Below are 20,536 nucleotides of genomic sequence, written 5' to 3' on the forward strand. Positions count from 1 at the left end.
TGACCAGTATTTCTAAAGGCCACAGAATTTGTCTGACCTCTCTTACTCATTAACCCTTCAGTTCCTATATACCTAAATGATAGAGAAGGGAGACTTCCAGCCAGCGGTAACCGCAATGGCAAAAGGCCTGCAGGCATAACTCAATTCACAAAAGATAAGACTTTATTTGAAGTCTTCCACTTTGTCCTTTGAAATTCATGAGAACGTCGCATTTTTCTCCAAGCATCAAAAATAATTTCCTCGACTCATCTAGTGGGACTGATGTTCCAGAAAAGTGCTCCCCGTTTTCCTGTGGCTTCTCAGATTCCCTCGCCCCTGTGGTGCCTGATGCTTTGGCCGCAGTGTGAGAAGTTTGGCTTGTGGGTGGAGTCTGCATAGGATGTGTGTCCTGGGTCCAGGTGAAGTAGGCAGATGGGGGGCAGGGGAGGAGACAGAGCTGTGGGCTTGCTCTGCTTTCAGAGTCCCTGCTAATCTTCTCACCCTTTAAGAACCTCAGGATGCTTCCAGTCTCTCCTTGTCTGCCCTGTAGAACAGGATGGATATCTCCTGGCTGCTTCTGTTTTTGATTCTTGTATCTGACAGCCTTCCTCAATTTCACATTGAACTCCATCTGTTGCCACATCATCCTGTCTGTCCGCATTCAGCGAAGTGACCTCAGTCTTCAGTGTGAGGAAAAGGTGGGGCTTAATCACTCTTCCTCACATAGAAGCCTTCAGAAACAAAAAGGTTTAAGCATGACAGGAAGTCTTGGCACAGGTCATCAATAACTTCTGTTGGAAATGCAGAAATTAATTCAAATACAATCTCCCCCACCACCACCACCAAATTTCAACCTATGGAAGGTAATGTTATCTCTGGTCCAGCTGAAGGAATATTTGATGAGAGGGGTTTCTTTTCCTTTTCTAACCAGTACAGAGATCCAGATGACTGAACTCTACATGTTTTCAACTAAACACAGATTAGTTGCTTTTCTCCTTCTAGTATTGTCTTTTGTGCTATGCATGCAGTAGGGCAGAGAGGGAGATGTCAAGAGACTGGCTTTATCTCAGAGAAGTCTTAGGAAATGTCCCTCATCTGTCTGTGATGCTCCTTTGGCATTAAGTTGAAGTGTTCTATCCTGAGTATGGCATCTGGGAAGATAATCCAGCCTCTGGAGGCCACCATCTTTACACAAACACCTGAGGACAGAAACTCCCCCATATCCAGTGCTCACTCATCTGGAGCTCGAGGGTGGAAACTTAATGTCTCAAGACCAAAGGAAGGGTGGGGAAGACAGGGAAGTTTGCATTATTTGTGCTTTTGAATTACTGTCCCTGTATTCTTCCTGTACCCTCTTGGTCAGTTCTGGGGATGCCAGACACAGTGGAAGAGATGTGTCCTGACATCCCTCAGCTGGAAGGCCTGATGAAGGAAATCAGCGACCTGGCCGAGTCAGGGGCCCGGTACACGGAGATGCCCCACGTCATCGAGGTGATCTTGCCCATGCTGTGCAACTACCTGTCCTACTGGTGGGAGCGGGGGCCAGAGCACCTGCCCCCCAGCACGGGGCCCTGGTGCACCAAGGTCACCTCTGAACACCTCAGTGTCATCCTGGGAAACATTCTGAAAATCATCAACAACAACCTGGGCATCGACGAGGCATCCTGGATGAAGCGCATCGCAGGTACCACAAATGCCTCTTTTCCCCGGCACAAGGCCAGGGTGCCTGTGTTTTCTTTTCATCTTAGTCCATCTTTAAACTAGTCTCCCTCCCCATCTTAGCTATTTAACAGTAAAAAGGTTTTCCCCTGGAGAGCTTCCTTGAGCAAATGCCTCTTGCCCACTCCTCACCTAAGCCAAGTCCCTCGAATCTCCAGGAAGCCCTTCTCGATACACTCTGCCTGACTCAGATGTTCATTGCTTTATTTGCTTTTGGTACTTAAGACTCCCGTTTGCTCTTACAGTAATAATTGTGGATATTTTCCTGGTAAGTGATTCTGTGTGTTTTGTACATGTAGAAAACTCACTCCCATCTGAGCTGTACTCAGATTGCTAGCATTTGTATTTCACGTTATGCTTTCTAAGACACTCTCTAATTTAGCTTCACAGCAGCATCACTTTGGGATTTTTGTTTATTATATCTGTGTCCCCCTAGAACTGCTTGCATGCAATAGGCTTTTAATGAATTTTGTTAGCTGATTTTCTGTTCCTAAAGCAAGCTCAAAAAAAAAAGGAAAGGCTTGGAAAATGAATAACCATACTTCCCACAGTCAGGAAACCATGAATATTTAGTGTCCTCTTGTCAAAGCAAAGTCTGAGGAGACAGAAGCCAAGGGGAAGCCATTGCCTTTCATCAACCTACAGTGTAGACAGCTCCATGGTGGCATTTTCACCCATGCCATCCCCTGGATCAGGAGACACAGTGACTGGGCCAAAGGGAGCTATTAACCCAACCTTGATATTTATCTTCCCAGGCAAATGAGAAGGTATTCCTCTGCAAGACCAAGGAAGAAAAGTTCCTACCCCCTTCCTGTCTCTGAAATGAACCGAGACTGGAATTATCAATATTATAGGTGCCCATAGCTACTAGATGGTGCAGGGTTCTGTGAACAATATAAGTAAATAAAGTTGAGGTTCCTTTCTGACCCATTAGCCCAAGAGCATTGTCAACCCCAAGGCAATTTGTTGAGAAGCTCTAATTTGTAATTCATGAGGGATTAAGGGACAGAAGCAGGCGGAAGGACAGGCTCCTTCAGCTCCCTAGAGGTGCAGAGAGGAAAGATGTCACAGCACAAGGGGTGCTGGTGGCAGTTGAACTTGACTTGTTACTCCACAGGGGTATCCATATCTCAGGCCACTTAATTGCTGGCACCAAAAAAAAAAAAGTGATTTTAAGTTGTAACCCCATCTCACCCACATCTGGAATAGCCATTCTGATTACGGGTCCAAAGCAGAAGTAACCCTCCGGGCAGGGCAACGTATAGAATGTGAATGGCTCTCAAAGCGCTGAGTTTCAGGTTCTCGGTTGATGCATCTCAGCAAAAGCTGCCTTCGTCTCCTTTTTCTGTAATGGTCATTTTTGTGAAAGTGAAAAATAAGGCAGATTTAAAAGAAAAAGTGCCAGAATGTAGGTTATTTCCGGTTGAAATGCCCCAAGCTAAAGAAACCTTGAAATGCACAAAACGTACACCATGCACATTGGCATTGATTCTTGACTCTTATTAATTTTATTTCACTTATTTCTTTCATAATTACTCTGATTCTGATCTTTATAATGAATTGGACCAAGAGGATATTCCATTTAAGGAAAAGGGTACGACACATAAGTTTTATCTTGCTCTTTAAGAGGCCCAGAATCACAGTCCCAAGTTCCACTGATTACTGTATCTGCTCTTTGACTTCTGGTGGCCACCCCAACCTCTCCCTCCATTCATTATACCAGATAATTAGTTGATCTAGCTTCCTCAGGACCCAGAGGAGCCCCCCAGGCAGCGAGTTGGCAGTTTTCAAACATTGGAGAGTGAGAACTGTGGGTGGGTTAATATATTTTTAACAGGAGTTTCTTCTATAAAATAACCAGAAAGCATAGCACTGAGTGCCTACTTTTGGCTCAGCACAGAGCTGGTTATTAGGGGGAAAAGGCTCCATTCAAGGAATTGGTAATATTGTTAGTAAGCCCAAACCAGGATGAATGTGCTAAGACTATGATAAGGAGCTAAGAGGTGTGGCAAACAGCAGGCATGCCTGAGAAGGTCAGGGGTGGCAGGGGCTCCCTGTGGCCTAGACAAGCAGAACAGGAATAGGGACCTTGTCCTGTGGCTCCATTCCCCACCTGTGGCTTCCTGAGAGCAAGCGGGCCACTAAGGAAGGGAACAAGAGTCAGGGGCTATCTTGAGTTGATGGATTGTCACAGCCTCACCTTTCAGGATCACCTCTTTCCTTTTATTAATTGTTGTAATGTGTGAAATGAGGGGGAGGCTTTTTGTTTGCAAACACAGTGTATGCCCAGCCAATCATCAGCAAAGCCAGGCCGGACCTGCTGAAAAGCCACTTCATCCCAACTCTGGAGAAGCTGAAGAAAAAGGCTGTGAAGACTGTGCAGGAGGAGGAGCAGCTGAAGGCCGACACCAAAGGAGACACTCAGGAGGCGGAGCTCCTCATCCTGGATGAGTTTGCAGTCCTCTGCAGAGACCTCTACGCCTTCTACCCCATGCTCATCCGCTACGTGGACAACAACAGGTATGTGGGAGACCTGGGGCAGCCTGTCCACAGAGTAGAAAGGTGGTGTGGGGTTGTGTTACAGATGAGAGAGGGAGTCACGGCTCCTACCCCCACCCACCCCAGCCCCTCCAAGAGAAAATTCCGGGTGTAGGACCTCTGGATTGCGCTTTCCTTGGGCAGCGACTCCATATGGTCAATGACATGGCCACCCCTTCCATCCTCACATGCTACTGTAGCTAAGAAGGAATTGGTCAGATTGGGGCAGAAGTAACTCACTTCTTCCCCTCCACTGTTCTGTCACATATTCATTCAACAGATATTACTGTATGTCAGGTGCTGTTCTAGGCATTGGCAGACAAGAGTGAACAAAACAAAGATGTCTGGCCTAAGGGCTTTCATTGTGGTAGGAAAGTAAGGCACACAGACAATAAACAAAATAAGTACTTACATACTTAATGATATACTTTACTTAGATAAGTAAATTCTACAAAGCAAGGTTAAGGAGAATTAAGAGTGCCCCAGGTGGGTGGAGTCACAGTTTTAAATAGAATGTTACTGGGGCACTTGGGTAGCTCAGTCAGTTAAGCATCCACCTCTTGATTTCAGCTCAGGTCATGATCTCACAGTTCCTGGGATCAAGCCCCACGTCAGGCTCTGTGCTGACAGCATGGAGCCTGCTTGGGATTCTCTCTCTCCCTCTCTGCTCCTCCCCCGCTCACTGATGTGTTCTCTCTTGCTCGTTCTCAAAATAAATAAACATTTTAAACAGATGATGGATGGATGGATGGATAGATAGATATACTGTTACTGAGAAAGCAATACTTGAGCAAAGAGATGAAGTGGGAAACCATGCAGGTCTGAGAAGGGTTATATTCCCAGGAAGAGGGAACATGTGGAGTAAGCCCTGAGGAAGGAGTATGTTGGGGTGGAGGAGAGTGAGGAGTAGGGAGGAAGGGAAGAGATGTCAGAAAAGCAATATGGGGCCAAGAGTGTAGGCCCTTAGAGGCCAGTGTGAAGACTCTGGCTTTTATTCTGAGAAGGGAAGTTGGTGGACGCTTTAAGCTACTCTGTGATGTGATCAGATTCACTTTTTGAGCACAGCATAGAGGCAAATAGGGGGATGAGGAGACCAGTTGGGAGGTTCACAATGATCCAGTCAAGAGCTGATGGGGGATCCTTAGAGACAGAGCCAGCTACTGGTTGCCAGGTCCTGGGGGGAGGGGGGACCAGGAAGCACCTGCTTAATGGGATTGGGGTTTCCTTTTGGAGTCCTGAAAATGTTCAGAAACTAGATAATGATAGTGGCTTCCCAACCTTATGAATGTACTAAATGTCACTAATGGCAAATTTTGTATTTTACCACAATAAAAAAAGTTTGATGGTTGGAGCCAGGGTTGTAGCAATAAAGGTTGATAGAAGATGGCAGATTCTGAGTCTATTTTGAAGTTAGAGCCCTTAGGACTTCCAAATTGGGAATGAGAGAAGAAAGGAGGGTCAAAGATTATTCTTGCAAATGGAAGAATGGAACGTCCAGCAGTTGAGTAGGAGAAGATTGTGGGTACAGACATTTTTTAAGGGGAATATCTGGAAATCACTTTTGGATATGTTACACTTAGGTTGCCTATTCAATATAAAAATGAAAATGTTGAGTGGGCAGTTGAATATATGTGTCCAGAGTTCAGGAGAGAGTTCTGTTGTAGCCATTGGAATTTGGAAGTCATTAACATATTGGAGAACATGAGACTGGATGAGAGAAAGAATTGTGGGGGGAGAGAAGAGTTCCAAGGACTGAGCCCTTGTGCTCTCCAACATCAAGAGGTCAGGCAGAAGAGGAGGAACTGATGGCAGAGGCTGAGGAGGAACAACCCATGAGACAGGAGGAAACCCAACAGAATGGTATGTCCTGGGTGCCAACTTCACAGACCGTCTCCAGGAGGGAAGGATGATGAATGAAGGTCATTGGTGATCTTGACAAGAGCAGTTGGAATGGAGAGATGAAGTAAAGCCTCTTTGGAGTAAGTTGGAAGAAAATGGGAGAAAAAGACTTGGAGAGAGAAGTACAGACAATTTGTTCAAAGAATTTTACTACAAAGAGGAGCAGAAAAACAGGATGCTAACTAGAGGTAGAAGTAAGGTCAAAAGAAGAGTTTTTAAGATGGGAGACTTGTCAGCTTGTTTCTTCATTAGTGGGAATGATCTAGTAGAGAAGGGGAAATTTATCTTGTAAGAGTGAGAGAGATAATTTCTAACGCAACGTTCTCTACACAGGCAAGGGTCAGCATTAGATGGTTTATCCACAACAACAAGCGGGGGGGCAGGGAGTGTAGGTGCTGATGCTGGCAGATACACACACACACACACACACACACACTATGTCTGGGGTCTGTAGGAGTCCTTTCCTGATAGCTTCCATTTTCTCAGTGAAGTAGGAAGCAGGATCATCAGCTGATATTGAGGATGGGGAGAAGATGTTTGGAGGTTTGAGGAGTAAAGAGAAAGTGTGTGGTGATAGCCAGTGAGAGGGAGAGAGAGTAGATGGGTCAGAACAGTGTCATGTGATTGCCAGGCAGCATTAAGGGCCCCACCTGAGATCTGTGGTCATGAACTTAAAGTGAGACCCATCACCAGGTTGTCTTTTTCTCCAGCCAGTTCATCCCAGAGCCAGGCCCAGAGTAGGAAAAGCGTTGGATGTAACCAAGGTCGGGGTTTTGCAGTGTGAGTATGACAAAGAGAAATAGGTTAGGGAGTTGAGAGTGTATAGAAGAGAATATTCGTAACGATTGACCATGGAATTTCAGCAGCATGTTGAGGAAGGTGAGGACATGGTGGGGGCTAATGTCTGTGAGCAAGCAGAAGAACAAAGGATTATTAGTCCTAGGGGAGAGCAAGGACCAAATGGATTTTTATTATACTGCGCCCTCTTTAAAGTCGTTAACACGTAAATTTGAAAAGGTTTAATTTTAAAATACTCTGTTGTAGGTATTGAAAGGACTTAGGACTATTTGGGGGAGCATAGCTAACTTTTGGGTTGGAAGCCATTCTGTCATGGGCAGGCAATAGGTCTGGATATGCCCATTTAGCGTTTATTTTAGAAGGCAAATTGTGCTTATTGTTTAAAATAATTAATTATATTTAGCCTTTCGAAATAAATGCTTTACATTTACTATATACATAATAAAATCCCTTAACTGTCTGTGGGAAACCTTACTCTCGCAAAACAAACTCTGGTTTGAGGATCATCGTTTTCGTCATTTCCGATGGTATAATGACATTAGCAGTTTAGAGAGGGAATTTGTCAGAGTGTGAGGTAAAAACAAAAATGAAAGCAGAGTAAGGTTGCTCCTGGAATAGCTCTTTAATTGCATTTGTCACTGTTGACAATCAAACTCAAGATAGAGTGTGTTCTCCTTACACACTGTTTGACAGTTGCTAAAAATGGCAATGTCAGAGAGTCTTTGAGATCATCATTAATTCATTCATCCCGATTTTTCAGCCCGTTCTTCACAGAGCACCAGAGAACGTTAGGGCCACTGGAGCCTAGCTTAGAAATACTTCCTTCTTAGGTGTATGCCTTTACCTTCTTTGAGTACTTTCTTCACCAGTAGAATTGCTGGCTTGGAATTATGGGAGTGTGGAGTTGGCAGGAAGAAGAGGGGTCACTTCATCTTACCTGTAACTGGATGAATAAATACCCCCTTTCTTTTCTCACAAAACTGTTCCAGTCTCTCATGGCACCTCTTTAAATATTGAAGAGAGCCATCTTGTCCTGTCCTCCTCCCTGTTCTTCCTGGTCACATTAAACCTTTCTACTTTCTTCGGCCCAGTCATGGCCATGTTTCAAGTTTCTTTGCCATTTGGAACACTGTTCTGAACAGAAGCTTCTGTTCATTAATCTTCAGTCCAAAGCTGATACAGAATAAGCAAGAACTCCAGGTATAGTGTGGTCAGAGCTGGGCAAAATAGCTGGCTATCTCCTTGTGCAGGACATATGTCAGCACAGGTTAAACATATCTCTCCACCAGAGTCAATGGCTTCTCAGCCTCCTTTCTGGCAATCAGGAACACTCGGAACACAAAATGAGCACTTTTAAACGTGCAGCTTGGGGTGAAAAACCATCTCTCAGACTACAGAAGGGAATCTGAGTAAATGCTGTGCGGTGACTGCCTCGGGCTGTGTCCTCTGCAGGAGGCTTAGGAATAAAGTTGAGATAAGCCCTCAGCTCTAACTCCGACAACCTGACCATGGACATAGGAGCATGGCTTTACTTTCTTTGAAAGCTTGATAACTGGCTTTACTTTCTTCGAAAACCTGATAACTTGTCAGTTTGAAAGTGAAAATCTCACTCTCTTTACTCTTGAAGTCATCCAAGATTTTATTCTGTTCTTCTTGTTTTCTGTTAACATGCTCGGTAATTTCATCCATTGGGGTTGCTTCAGCCATCGCCCCCATTGCCTCTAAAACCAATCTTCTTCCCCACCTACAGCCTAGAATGTTCCACCTGCCTTTTGGCAGCACACAGTGCAGATGATTAAAAAAAACAAAACAAAACCTATATATCAGTTCGGTACCTCCAAAAGGACAGGTGTCTGGATATTGAGAGAGATCTGGATTCTGGGAGACTGGGAGCAGGCAGGAGATGAGCCCGGTTGCCTCATCTGGGGGCAGAAAGGAGAAGGGCAAATAGGAGGAGTGAGGTCAGGATCTTCTATCCAATACCATTTTCCTCTGATTTGAGAGAGGTAGAGAGTTTGTGTGCCTGGGGAAACATGTAATGAGGTATTCTTCATTCACACCTAGCACTCTAAACCTGAGAGAAGGACCTCACTAGAAATAGAGAGTGAAGATTTGCCTCCTAGAAGAAGAAGGGTATTGAAAACAAAATTTATTCACTTGAAACTGCATTCCTATATGAAGGCGAAGGGATCAGAATCCTTTTCTGTCTCCTGTGAGGGAATATTGACCTCACCTGTTTGCAGAGCCCCTGCTGCCCATACGCCCTGTGGCTCTCCTTTTCCGTGGCAGGATGGTATGTGACCCCTCACCTCTTCCCACTCAGGGCATAGTGCACACTTACAAAGCTCATTTCAAGCTAAACACTGAGGAATGAATGGCTGGCAGTTGTGACCAAAGTTGACGTTTGATCCAGAAAAAGCACTCCTGAAAAATCATATGAATGAAATCAGAAAGCATTACCAATCTCAAGCCTCAAGTTTGGATTGCATTTGGCTGCTAATAATGGATACCTGATTACAGTGGCTTAGAGAAATGAGAAGTTAAATCTCTACACATAAAAGAAATCTAAAGGTTTCCAGGGCTAGTATGATTGCTCCTCATCAGAGAGCCTAACTCCTCTGTCTTTCCATACTTAACATTGGCTTCCATCTTTGAAGTTACTTTATGATGCACTGTGCCAATTAGAGTTCAAGCCATCATATTTTCATTCCAGACAGGAAGCATGAAAGCAACAGGGGAAAGGCACAGGCATCCTCAGCTATCCGAGGCATTTTTAGAGAGCTTTTCCAGAAGGTCCATCCAGCAGTTTCCACTTCCATGTCTTTGTTCAGAACTTAGTTACATAGTAGCTATCCCTCAAGGGAGGCTGGGTAATGTGGTCTTCAGCAGGGCACAATGCCACCCTGAATAAAATGGGCTTTTGCTCCTAAGAAGAGGAGGATGAGTTTTGGGTAGGCAACCTATAATGTCTGCCATGTACGGGAAAGACTAGTGAAATAGAACCCAAGAAAGATGAGACAAGAATGTCTATTAGGCTGAAACTCAGCCTCAGCAGTAAGGCATTGAGAGAGGGGTCCAAAGACAGTCTTGGCCTCATGAGTCTTCACCTTTCTTCTTTATCCTGTTGCTCTCCACGAATGGGCAGAAGGTATAGGCTGCCCACGGCAATTCAGAGCAATGTCCCAAGGCTTAGGGAACTGGCTTTTGATAGCTGTTACTCTGCATGCACTAATAAGGGACATTGGATTTTTCAGAGCATTCATGAGAACCAGTTTTCTTTAACCAAAGAAAGATGGTAGACAGTTTAACTTGTACTGTGTTACTCTGCACCGATATTTGAAAACGGCAATATCTAGCCCTTTCAAAATATAATTAAACTCAAATATGTAAGATACTTAGGGATACACCAACTTGTAAGAAGTGACTGAATTCTTCTGCAATTTTGCCTTCTTGCCACCACTGTGAAATTCTTAACCTGGGCTGGTTTATAATTAAAAAAGAAAAAGAAAAAAAATGAAATGACTATATATAAATTTCATATATATAAATATATATATTACGTATTACAAATTTTATATTACATATTATATAAATAGGGAATTTCTAAACCATTTCAGAGGACATAGGAAATGTTTGGTTTCTGCCTATATACTTAAAATAGCAGTGGAAAATCTATTGCCTTACAAATTTCATTCATAAAATTGGCTTTGAGAAGAAAGGGTGTGAGGCCTTAACTGGTTTTAGAGTGCTCCATATTTCAGAGGCTTGACAATGTCAAGTGTCAATGACAAGATTAGGTGTTATAGTGACCAAGTCTAGTCTTGCTAGCCTTAGGGATTAAAGGAGGCCTGTCCCAAAACAGAGTGTAACCTTAATCACCTCATCTGTTTAAAAAAAGAAAAAAAAAAACTACCCTTGACAAAATTGAAATGTTCTCTGACATCTGTTTGCTAAGATAACCCTTGAATCCTTTGGTAAGGATGGAAATGATTATTGTAGGTCCTTCAGCATATCTACAATTAATTACATGCCTACAAGCATGTAAGGAGTGTACTGATATTTAGTCTCTCTGAAGTTTGCCTCTGGGTGGGAATGTAGTTTTATCTGGATAAGTGTACACACCCAAAGTTGATAGAATTTTTAGTGTGACTCTTTTAATCATTGCTGAATTTCATATGCATATCAATTTACTTTTTACTTCAGATCGAACTGGCTCAAAAGTCCCGATGCTGATTCTGACCAGCTCTTCCGCATGGTGGCAGAGGTCTTCATCCTGTGGTGCAAATCTCACGTAAGGAACATGTGGGCCCTGGATTTAGAGATGGCTGTGAAAGGTACAGACCTCAGAAAACATTCTTGTAATGTTGGCTTTTTTATTTCTCCCCCGCCCCCCACTTAGAACTTCAAGAGGGAAGAGCAAAATTTTGTGATTCAGAATGAAATTAATAATTTGGCATTTTTAACTGGAGACAGCAAAAGCAAGATGTCGAAAGTAAGTCCATAGAAATCAATTCCAAAGACTCTTCAATCTTGACCCTAAGCTATGTATCTTGGGTGTATGAAGCGATTAGTTCCATACTGCATTTAGGTCAAACCACAAAAACCAACAGTCTCTACTGTTGTTTCTTTGAGAATGAGCCAGAAGGAACTGCTCCCAAATAAGCATGGTCATCACATTTTATGAATAAATAGCTGCTTGTGTGTCAAAAAGTTTAAGTTTCAAGACTTGCCTAAGGCATTCGAGAGGTCTCCAAAACCGAAGCTGCTGTTAGTTGTTTGAAAATAGAACTACTTCTTGTGTGGTGAAGCTGCCAAACTGCACATGCCTAGAGCCACCTTTTGATTAGGTACGAGGAAATTACCTTGCTTTGAAGATTTCCGTAGCACTTGTTCTCACAGTAAGCTTGTTTTCCTCCTCTCTGGAACGTCCAGCGGCTGTTTGATTTCAGTTGTGCTGACCTCTTAATGCCTTCTGTTTATTTTCCATGTGGGTTGCATTCAGAAACCCAAACATTTGTCCATTCCCCGCAGGAAATGTTTAAAAGAGGGCATACCAGATATCTGAGAAAAAGAGTCACTTCTAGGGAGGTGTGTAGCAGGAATACACGATGGGGACCTGCACTCCCAGCTCCTCTTGAGTCAGCTCTGCAAAGGGAGGCTTTGCTGTTGTGTTTGTAAAGAATTCTCAGACAGACTCGTTCAGGTGTAAATACATACATGCAATGTGATGTTTTGTTACCAGCTGTTATGGCTTACTCTTGACTCTGTTCCCTAGAGAAGTGTGCCTCAATGAGGGCTGATTGTATATGTCAAGTATGAGTGACATACCTGAGATTACGTCTCTCTCATTGCTGGTACAGTACTGCCTTTGAGGAACATGAAGGTGGAGTGTGCATGGGGACCCTCAGAAGTGAAAATCGGTTCTGGAAAGATGACAGTCTTGGGTTTGTAGCAAAGCCTTTGGAGCATCTTTCCAAATAACCTTTTGGGATGAAGACCTGTGTATGTGAAACTGCAGACAAGGGGCCAGTATAACAACGAAAAATGACAACTTCACCCAAAACTTCACCATGTTTGCCTAGCTCTGGTTAGCTGAAGTCTCTCTGAACTTTCCAAACCTTCTATCTTTTAGCTACGCTGACACTCACACTTCTTCCAGCATCCAAAAATTGACCCTTAGAGTTTAGAATCTGGTATACACTGCTGAATAAAGTTTGACAAATAAAATTGTGCATATACAAAGTAGAGAGATCAGAAGTATATGTTCATATTCAAGAGGAATCTTTGCTGCACAGGAACTTTATATAAGGTGGATCCTTTTGTGCTTTAGATGATTTTTATTTGATTTTCCAAAATTCATTTTGCATTCAACTTCTGACAAACGTGTCTGCTGCTCATGTGAGATACACAAAGATAAGATTGTTCAGACTCCTGATCCTTGGACATTTATGTTAAATTCCCTCTGAAGAGCCTTCTTACAGCCATCACTGGCTCTCCTTTGGCTCCACCCATCTACAGAAAGTCAATAAACCCCAGATAGATTTTATGGTACCTTCACCTTGGGTTAGATCCACGGGCTCAGCACTGAACCAGCTAGCACCCATTGTTATTGTCAGCGGATGGCAGCAAAGCAATGGAAATGACTCTGGTATAAGGATTTGGATCCCAGATGAGCAGAAATGGCAAAGACATCTCAATGCTCCGGTGTTGAGTGGTTACTTAGAGTCCTTAGGTTTACACTTGGAAAGAGATGAGGTGACAGAGGATGACATTTCAAAACTAACCTACTAACAAACTAACTGGAAATTCTGTTCATTCATATTGCTGAATAAGGAAAAGGGCATGTTTGTCTTGTCAGAGGATGGTCATATTCAGAATCTGTGCATCTTTGATAAGGTTCCTTTGTAGGAGCAAACACTTTCATTTAATTCCCCTTGACCTTGGATGCCAGTTTTTCCTGAGCTACATGGAAAAGGGTCAACGTTACAGTGTGATGAATGTGAGGACAGGCCACAGGTGTTAAATAACATTTACCATGCTCCTTAGGGTGACAAATATGCCTGTTGATCTTGTTGCCTCAGTTGAGACACAAAGTATAGTAGTAAGTAGGACTAGAGACTGAAAGGAAGCTAAGTCCTACCCTTGGCCCAGCTGTTGACTAAAGGTATTGGCCTTGCATCGTCCACGTAACTCTTCTGGACCCCGGTTTACCAATCTATAGAACGGGCTTGAGCTTACTATCTGCCTCCTCCGAGCTCTACCAGGATGCTATGTTTACAAGTCAGCTTTAAACTTCATCTCTAGGATAGAGATAAATGCAGCACGTTCATTCAGATGGAGAGATACCATGCCTCCAATAAATAGCAACTCATAGGCATTTCTGGTATTCTTTGGACGTAGAACTACATATTGAGAGAATGAGGAAGAGGTATTCTTACTATGAGTTCAATCTCCACTGCCTTTTCCTCCCTGAAATTAGATGTTCTCTCTGCTACCTAATCTGAATGGTCACCTGTGCTTGCTTTTATCTCCACTCTTAACTGAATTCTGGTGTTGTATAAATGAACTTGGCCTCAGTGCATATGGCGGTTGTTGGCAGAGATCTGTGTATTCGAATGCTGCATGCCTACACACACTGCACATGCCATTGCAAATGGAAAAGAGGCAGAAACAAAATATACGGTGGGCCACACTATTTATACTTGATTCATTGAAGATTGGTTCAAAGATGTGTTCCTTTTCTGGCAGCGAAAGCAGGTTGTTTTGGAGAGCTCATTGTATATTTTCTTTATATAACACCAGTTTGCAAATATGTGTTAAGCTAAATGTAACTAAGCTGAGCAAGTGTTTTTTGTTTTGTTTTGTTTTGTTTTTAAACTTGTTTTGTTTTCTGTAAAAATGGCAGCAGCTTCCTTGGAGGGGAATGGTAAGTTAGAACGTGTTTAGCCCAAGAAATGTGGGTCTCTTGCCCAAGATTATGAGTAAAAAAGGGTTGGAAGGCAGGAAATATTAGAGTGCCTCATTGTTTAAAGCCTCTCCACCCATGAGTGTGAATTTGGTGTATTGAAAAAGGACAGAGAAGAGTTGTGAGCTCATCTTTGAGGTTTTCAAGGGTATTCAGACTTATCTTACTCCAGTCTCTCCTCCTTCCCTCCAGTGCCCACCTTTCTCACTTAGTCTCTGTTCCCCTTGCTCTTGTGCAGCTCCCGTTTTCTCCCCTTCTCCCTACCTGTCCCCCTTTCTATCTCTCTCCAGCTCTCTGTCTCCCCCTGGGGGTGGGGGAGGGCTTCCCCTCCCTCTCTCACTCTTTTCTACCCTACCCACCTCCCCCCTCCTCCATCCTCCTCCCTCCTCTCATTGCCTTCCCTCCTTCGCTTTCTCTCTCTTGATTTCTCATTCTCAGACTGGCTTGCAGAAATTCACCTTTCCCCCTAATACCTAATGTTGGGTTGACTTGCCTTCATTTAACCTTTTAGTGGGGATAAGAACTTCACATGGTGCAGGCTTGCCTATTTTTATTTTATTTTTTTAAACGTTTTCTCTTTTTTTTAATGTTTGCTTCTTTTGAGAGAAAGAGTGCGTGTGTGCAAGCAGGAAAGGGGCAGAGAGCGAGGGGAGAGTGAATCCCAAGCAGGCTCTGACCTGAACTGAAATCAAGAGTCGGACGCTTAAGTAACTGAGCCACCCAGGTGCCCCTAGAGGACTTCTTGTTAGCAAACCTCCTTTTCATGGAAGCACACACATTGCCCCTTAGCCCAGTTCTTCCTTCTCTTTTCCCAACCACAGATCTGCTGAAGGTGATAATGTGGGTGGGTGGAAGGAAGAAAGAAAATGGGGTCTTTGGTTACATGACAGATTATCTACAGCCCACCCAGGTGAAAGGAGGGAGGAAGGGGAGGGGAAAGGCTCTAGATCTAAAAGGTTCGTGTGGGCGGCCAGACCAGAAGCCCACGTGGGTCTGAGTGGCACACGCTCAGGGAGTTTAATCTTCAAGGTGAACTTGACTCAGGGTGTTTTGCTTGGTTTGGGTGTAAGTCCTCTTGACCAAATTAACCTCCATACTAACCTCCCACTCACTTTTCATGCCATGCTCGACTGGCTTCCAGAACTGTTGAGTTTTGGTTGTGCTGGCTGACAAATGGGGGCTAAGAAGCTATGACTAACATGTGCTACCTTATGCCTTGGACCCCTGCTTTTTACTGACTGACTCTTCTCCTTGTTTCTTTTCTTTTGTCTTCCCACACAGGCCATGCAAGTAAAGGTACAGGTCAAATGCATGACGTGTCTTTTCTGTCGTAGTATTAGAGGTGCCAGGCTCTGGCCACCCTCTGCACTGTGATCACCATGGGGGTGGTACAGAATGGATCTTCCCACCTGGAGGTCCCCCAGGCCTGCTCCAGGGAAGACACCTGCCCGTCAAAGAGTGAATGTAGGCCTACCCACCCTTGGAATGGGGAAGCCGGGGAAGCCAGCCAAGCCTCACCCTAACCGAGGTCTCCTTGCTATCTCTGCTCCCTTCCCCAGCTGCCCACTCTGCAGCCAGCACACTGACAGAGATAGGGATGCCGACAGGGCATAGATCCCAGGAGGCTCACTCCTCTGCTGTGCCATGCAGGGGCAGAGTCCTCTGTGCTGTCAGTGGCCCCAGGTTTTTCACACTGTATACCTCTGCCTCTTATGCAAGGCTCCCTTGACCCAAAGAGTTTTCCAATGACTCACCTTCAAGATCTGAAATCAGATAACCATGTGTTTTTGCACGAAGTGTGCATATGGTGGAATAAACCCTGGGACGACTTTCCAGTGACCCATACAGATGAGAACCTGGAAATATTTCTCTCTGTTCATTAATGTGTGTCTGCTGCCATTGTCACAAGCTCCCTGCCCTAGGCTGTGTGACAGAGAAAAGGAGACGTGCAAGAGCTAGGTCACTAGCCCTTAGTTAGAGAGGGAAAATGGAGCCATGGCCAGGTAGACTTGGGTCTGGATGTTGACTCAGATGCTCACCTGCTGTATGACCTTGGAAAAATCCTTTACCTTCCCTGAGCATCATGTTCTCACTTATATAACGGACTTGTTTGTGTATCAGAGTTATTGGGAAGATTAGAAATGTTTTATTTAAGTAGCAGGCACATTGGAGTCACATCACACATGCAGCATTTATAACAAGAACACCATGAGATTGGCCAAATAAAATAGAGCGAGCAAGAAATTATTTGACTCAGGTATCAAATCCGCCTCATTACATTTTGCATATTTACTTGATTGCATACTGCATGTTACTATTTACCTTTTACATTTATATGTACAGGGCACCTCGTAGTACAGGACACAAAACCAGGTTCTGTCCTTTATGGATGATGTTCAAGGGGAATGTAGACCGTAAAGGAGTTTTGCCTTAGGCACGACCTTTAGAATTCTATGCCTGATGGTAGAACATGTGAGGAACCTAGCAAGCACTCAGTAAATGATAGAACTCTTCGCGGTCTTTGCGGGAGCCAGCTTTCACTTTCCACCATGTTCTGGAACACACGAAGCTGCCTTCTCTTAGGCTCCTTTCTTACCCACTGCTCATTATTTCTGACCACCCCCTCCCCCTGCTGTCCCGGGCCTGACCTGCTGTTTTGGAGCACCCAGCACAAGGTGCCCTGCAACCAGCAGAATTGGTGGTGTTTGGCCGGCCTCAGTTTTGCTGGCCAGGAGCTTCGCTGTGGTTGCTGTCATGTAACCACCTGAAGGTACAGTCACCACAGGCTGGGTGAAGGCAATCACATCCATTTTAAGAGTGTCCATTAATAATGACGATCCTCTTTCATACTTTAAAGGTAATTTAAAGTAATTGAAGAGATCAGTCCCAAGGCAGTGTTAATTCTCACCCTCCTCTTCTCTCAGAAAACCTGTGCCTCCTAAGATGAATTCTGCTCCAGCTCAGGGTCCCAAGTCTCACACTGCCAGTTCCGGGAGAGGCCCCTGGCCTCCCGCTGCTCCCAGAGCCCTGTGTCTATATGTCGTCATAAACCACAGTACTGGCCCCTGATTCCTGCAAACATTTCACAGGCACCTCATAAAGCCAGGCTTCACTGGGCTCCATGTGTCTTTCCCTCCACAGCCCCTGCTTCTGGCTCTCCGACATTCCCACACTTCCATTAAGCACCTGCCCAACTGACGCAAAGTCTAGCAAGTGAGGTAGCAGGTGGACAGTGTGCTCCTTCAGAGGCTGACCTCACAAAAATCCAGTCGCTGCAGGGCTTGTGTCCTTGAGTCTACCCATAGGCCATGTGTCAGGGACACTGAGGGTTCTCAATTGAGAGCCTCAGTGCAGAACCTTGAACTCTTCTGAAACCTACTACTCCGGTGGGTGGACTTCACTGGGTAGATTCAGTTTAAGCAAAAGAAGGGTGGACTCTCGCAGACTGGGGGAGTTCTATTCAGTGTTTCTCCGAGCTTTCCCCTGCCAGATCCCAAAGCAGCCCTACTTTGGGACTTGTGTTTTCCGGTGAGAATTTGCACTGCCTCGGGGTAGAGGTTGAGCGGGATGCGGTGCTCCAAAACACTGGCTTCAGCCTTGGCAACAGAGCAGTTCAACATAGAACGTCTTCAGTGTGTTTACTGATGCCCCAGCATCAGGATTCTCAGTTCTTTCCTGGAGTCATCTCATCAGTTATCAAACCATTCTTTTGGAAAGACACCAGTTTATTTGTTCATTTGGGCCCGGAAACGAGTGAGCCAAGACTGCAGGTGTCCGTGGTGTGTGTCCACTTACGTGGTTCTGTGAGCATGTGCACAGGGAGAGGGCACAGGACCAGTGCTGGTCCTTTATGGCCACCCGGTTGTGTTTCACACACTCCTCTCACTGTGCTTTGACATGTACTGAGCCCCCCGCTCCCCCTGTACTGACAGGGCCACAAGGAGGGAGGCTGCCTCCAAGAGGAGGCCGTTCCTCTCAGAATCACTGAGCCCCTCTGTTTATTTCAACCTCATCTCCTAGTCTGGAGGACAGGACCAGGAACGGAAGAAGACCAAGCGGAGGGGAGACTTGTACTCCATCCAGACCTCTCTCATCGTGGCTGCGCTCAAGAAAATGCTGCCCATTGGTTTGAATATGTGCACACCAGGCGATCAGGAGCTAATCTCCCTTGCAAAGTCACGATACAGCTATGTAAGTCCCCCGTCTGCTCTGGCTGAGTGTGGAATACTGGTGGTGGCAGCTCCTCAGAGCCTGAAGGGCTAGTTCTCCTTCCCAGGGCGACAGATGAACAGAAACCAAGGTGCACACAGGCGATACACTCTCACCTTTACTGGTTTGGGGGTGCCTGGGTGGCTTAGTGGGTTGCGCATCTGACTCTTGATTCCAGCTCTTGTCATGATCCCAGGGTTGTGGGATTGAGCCCCACCTCAGGCTCTGTGCTGAGCATGGAGCCTATTTAAGATTCTCGCGCTCTCTCCCTCCCTCCCTCCCTTCCACTTGCTCTCTCTCTGTCCCTAAAAATAAAAATAAAATAATAAATTAAAAAAAAAAAAAACTGGTTTAGGGCGCCTGGGTGGCTCAGTCAGTTAAGCGTCGGACTTCGGCTCAGGTCATGATCTCACGGTCTGTGAGTTCGAGCCCCGCATCGGGCTCTGTGCTGACAGCTCAGAGTCTGGAGCCTGCTTCAGATTCTGTGTCTCCCTCTCTCTCTGACCCTCCCCCATTCATGCTCTGTCTCTCTCTCTGTCTCAAAAATAAACATTAAAAAAATTTTTTTAAAAAACTGGTTTGAGAGCACATGCCCTTAGGACAAGTCTATAATTTTTCTTCTTTTGTTCTTATAATAAACATTGCAGCTGGGCGCCTGGATGGCTCAGTCAGTTAAGCATCCGACTGTTGGCTTCCGATTGGGTCGTGATCACATAGTTCTTGAGTTTGAGTCCCGTGTCGGGCTCCAAGCTGACAGTGCAGAGCCTGCTTGGGATTTTCTCTCTCTCTCTCTCTCTGCTGCTTCCCCTGCTCACTCTTGTCTCTCTCTCAAAATAAATAAACTTAAAAAAAAAAGATCTCAGGAAAACTGCCCATATGCTGCCCATACATCCCTGCACCTTACTTTATATTTCCATAGTGACCTCTAGGAATAAAACTGAACGTCTCTTTCCACAGAGGGATACCGATGAAGAGGTGAAAGAACATGTGCGGAATAACTTGCACCTGCAGGAAAAGGTGATGGGGCAGGAAGACGGAACTCATGCAGGCTTCCCTCTGGCTGTAGGGGGCCTTCCTCCCATTTAGTTTACTCCTGTTCTCTCTAACGTGTTCTAAAAAATGTCTCCCAGTACTGATGTTTAAGTGGTAGGACTAGCTCTCTGCGTTTAGTTTTTGTTGTTGTTGGGGGGAGGGGCGGGGGGGGGGTGTAGGGTTCGCCCTTCATTTTTGTTCTTTCCTTTGCTATTACAAAGAGGATGCAAAGAGGCATTTAATGAAGCATGCCTTCCCACCTGCCATGTATAAACATCCAGCCATAGCAGGGGGGTTAGATCAGGTCTCAAAATTTACTGACTGTGAGGCTTCTTCAACAGTGAAATGGACACGTGGGGGGTGGGGGAGTTTTAGCACAGCCTGATCTAGAGATTTGGAGTTGGTACAAACCGGGGGTGGGGGGGGGGGGCGGGGAGGACCACTTGGATTTTAAAGGCTGTCTGAGATTTTTTTTTCCAGGCCTGTGAATCTGAACAACTCTTTCCTCAGGCAGAATACTCCCTAAGATGCGGGATTAGGCTGACACAAAGAGCCACTTCTTTCTACCCCAAACATATGGGTATAGTGGGGAAAATACGCTACACAAAAAGGCAGTAAAAAGATATCCCAAGTGCCAGGATAAACAAGACACTGTAAATCACAGGAATGAGGAGAAGTTGATGCAGCTGGGAAAATTAATAGAGCTTTCTGAACCATATATGTATCTTAGACGCTGGGGTTGTTAATAGCCTTCAATGAAGAAGAGTGTGGGACCTAATTACCCATGCTGTGCACAAATGCAGAGCAAGAAACTTACATAAAATTAGCCTTAAACCTTACCTATAAATCTCCTATAGAGACAACCCTAAAACCACTTGGAGACTCTCCACCTCTTAG

The 20,536-nt window shown here is 44.9% G+C and overlaps 1 protein-coding gene across 1 annotated transcript in view; it reads left to right on the forward strand.

The window, feature by feature from the left end:
* The window catches only part of RYR3 (ryanodine receptor 3), a 524,284-nt gene that overhangs the window by 452,638 nt on the left and 51,110 nt on the right, over positions 1-20,536 (forward strand). The window contains exons 66-71 of the mRNA XM_053889214.1: positions 1,343-1,663; positions 3,978-4,218; positions 11,137-11,224; positions 11,333-11,425; positions 18,419-18,589; positions 19,565-19,624. Coding sequence (XP_053745189.1) covers positions 1,343-1,663; positions 3,978-4,218; positions 11,137-11,224; positions 11,333-11,425; positions 18,419-18,589; positions 19,565-19,624 — 974 coding nt within the window. The remainder of the gene's footprint in view (positions 1-1,342; positions 1,664-3,977; positions 4,219-11,136; positions 11,225-11,332; positions 11,426-18,418; positions 18,590-19,564; positions 19,625-20,536) is intronic.

This window comes from Panthera pardus, unplaced genomic scaffold (assembly GCF_024362965.1).
Source record: "Panthera pardus isolate Hobbes unplaced genomic scaffold, ASM2436296v1 HiC_scaffold_24, whole genome shotgun sequence".
NCBI classification, from domain to species: Eukaryota; Metazoa; Chordata; class Mammalia; order Carnivora; family Felidae; genus Panthera; species Panthera pardus.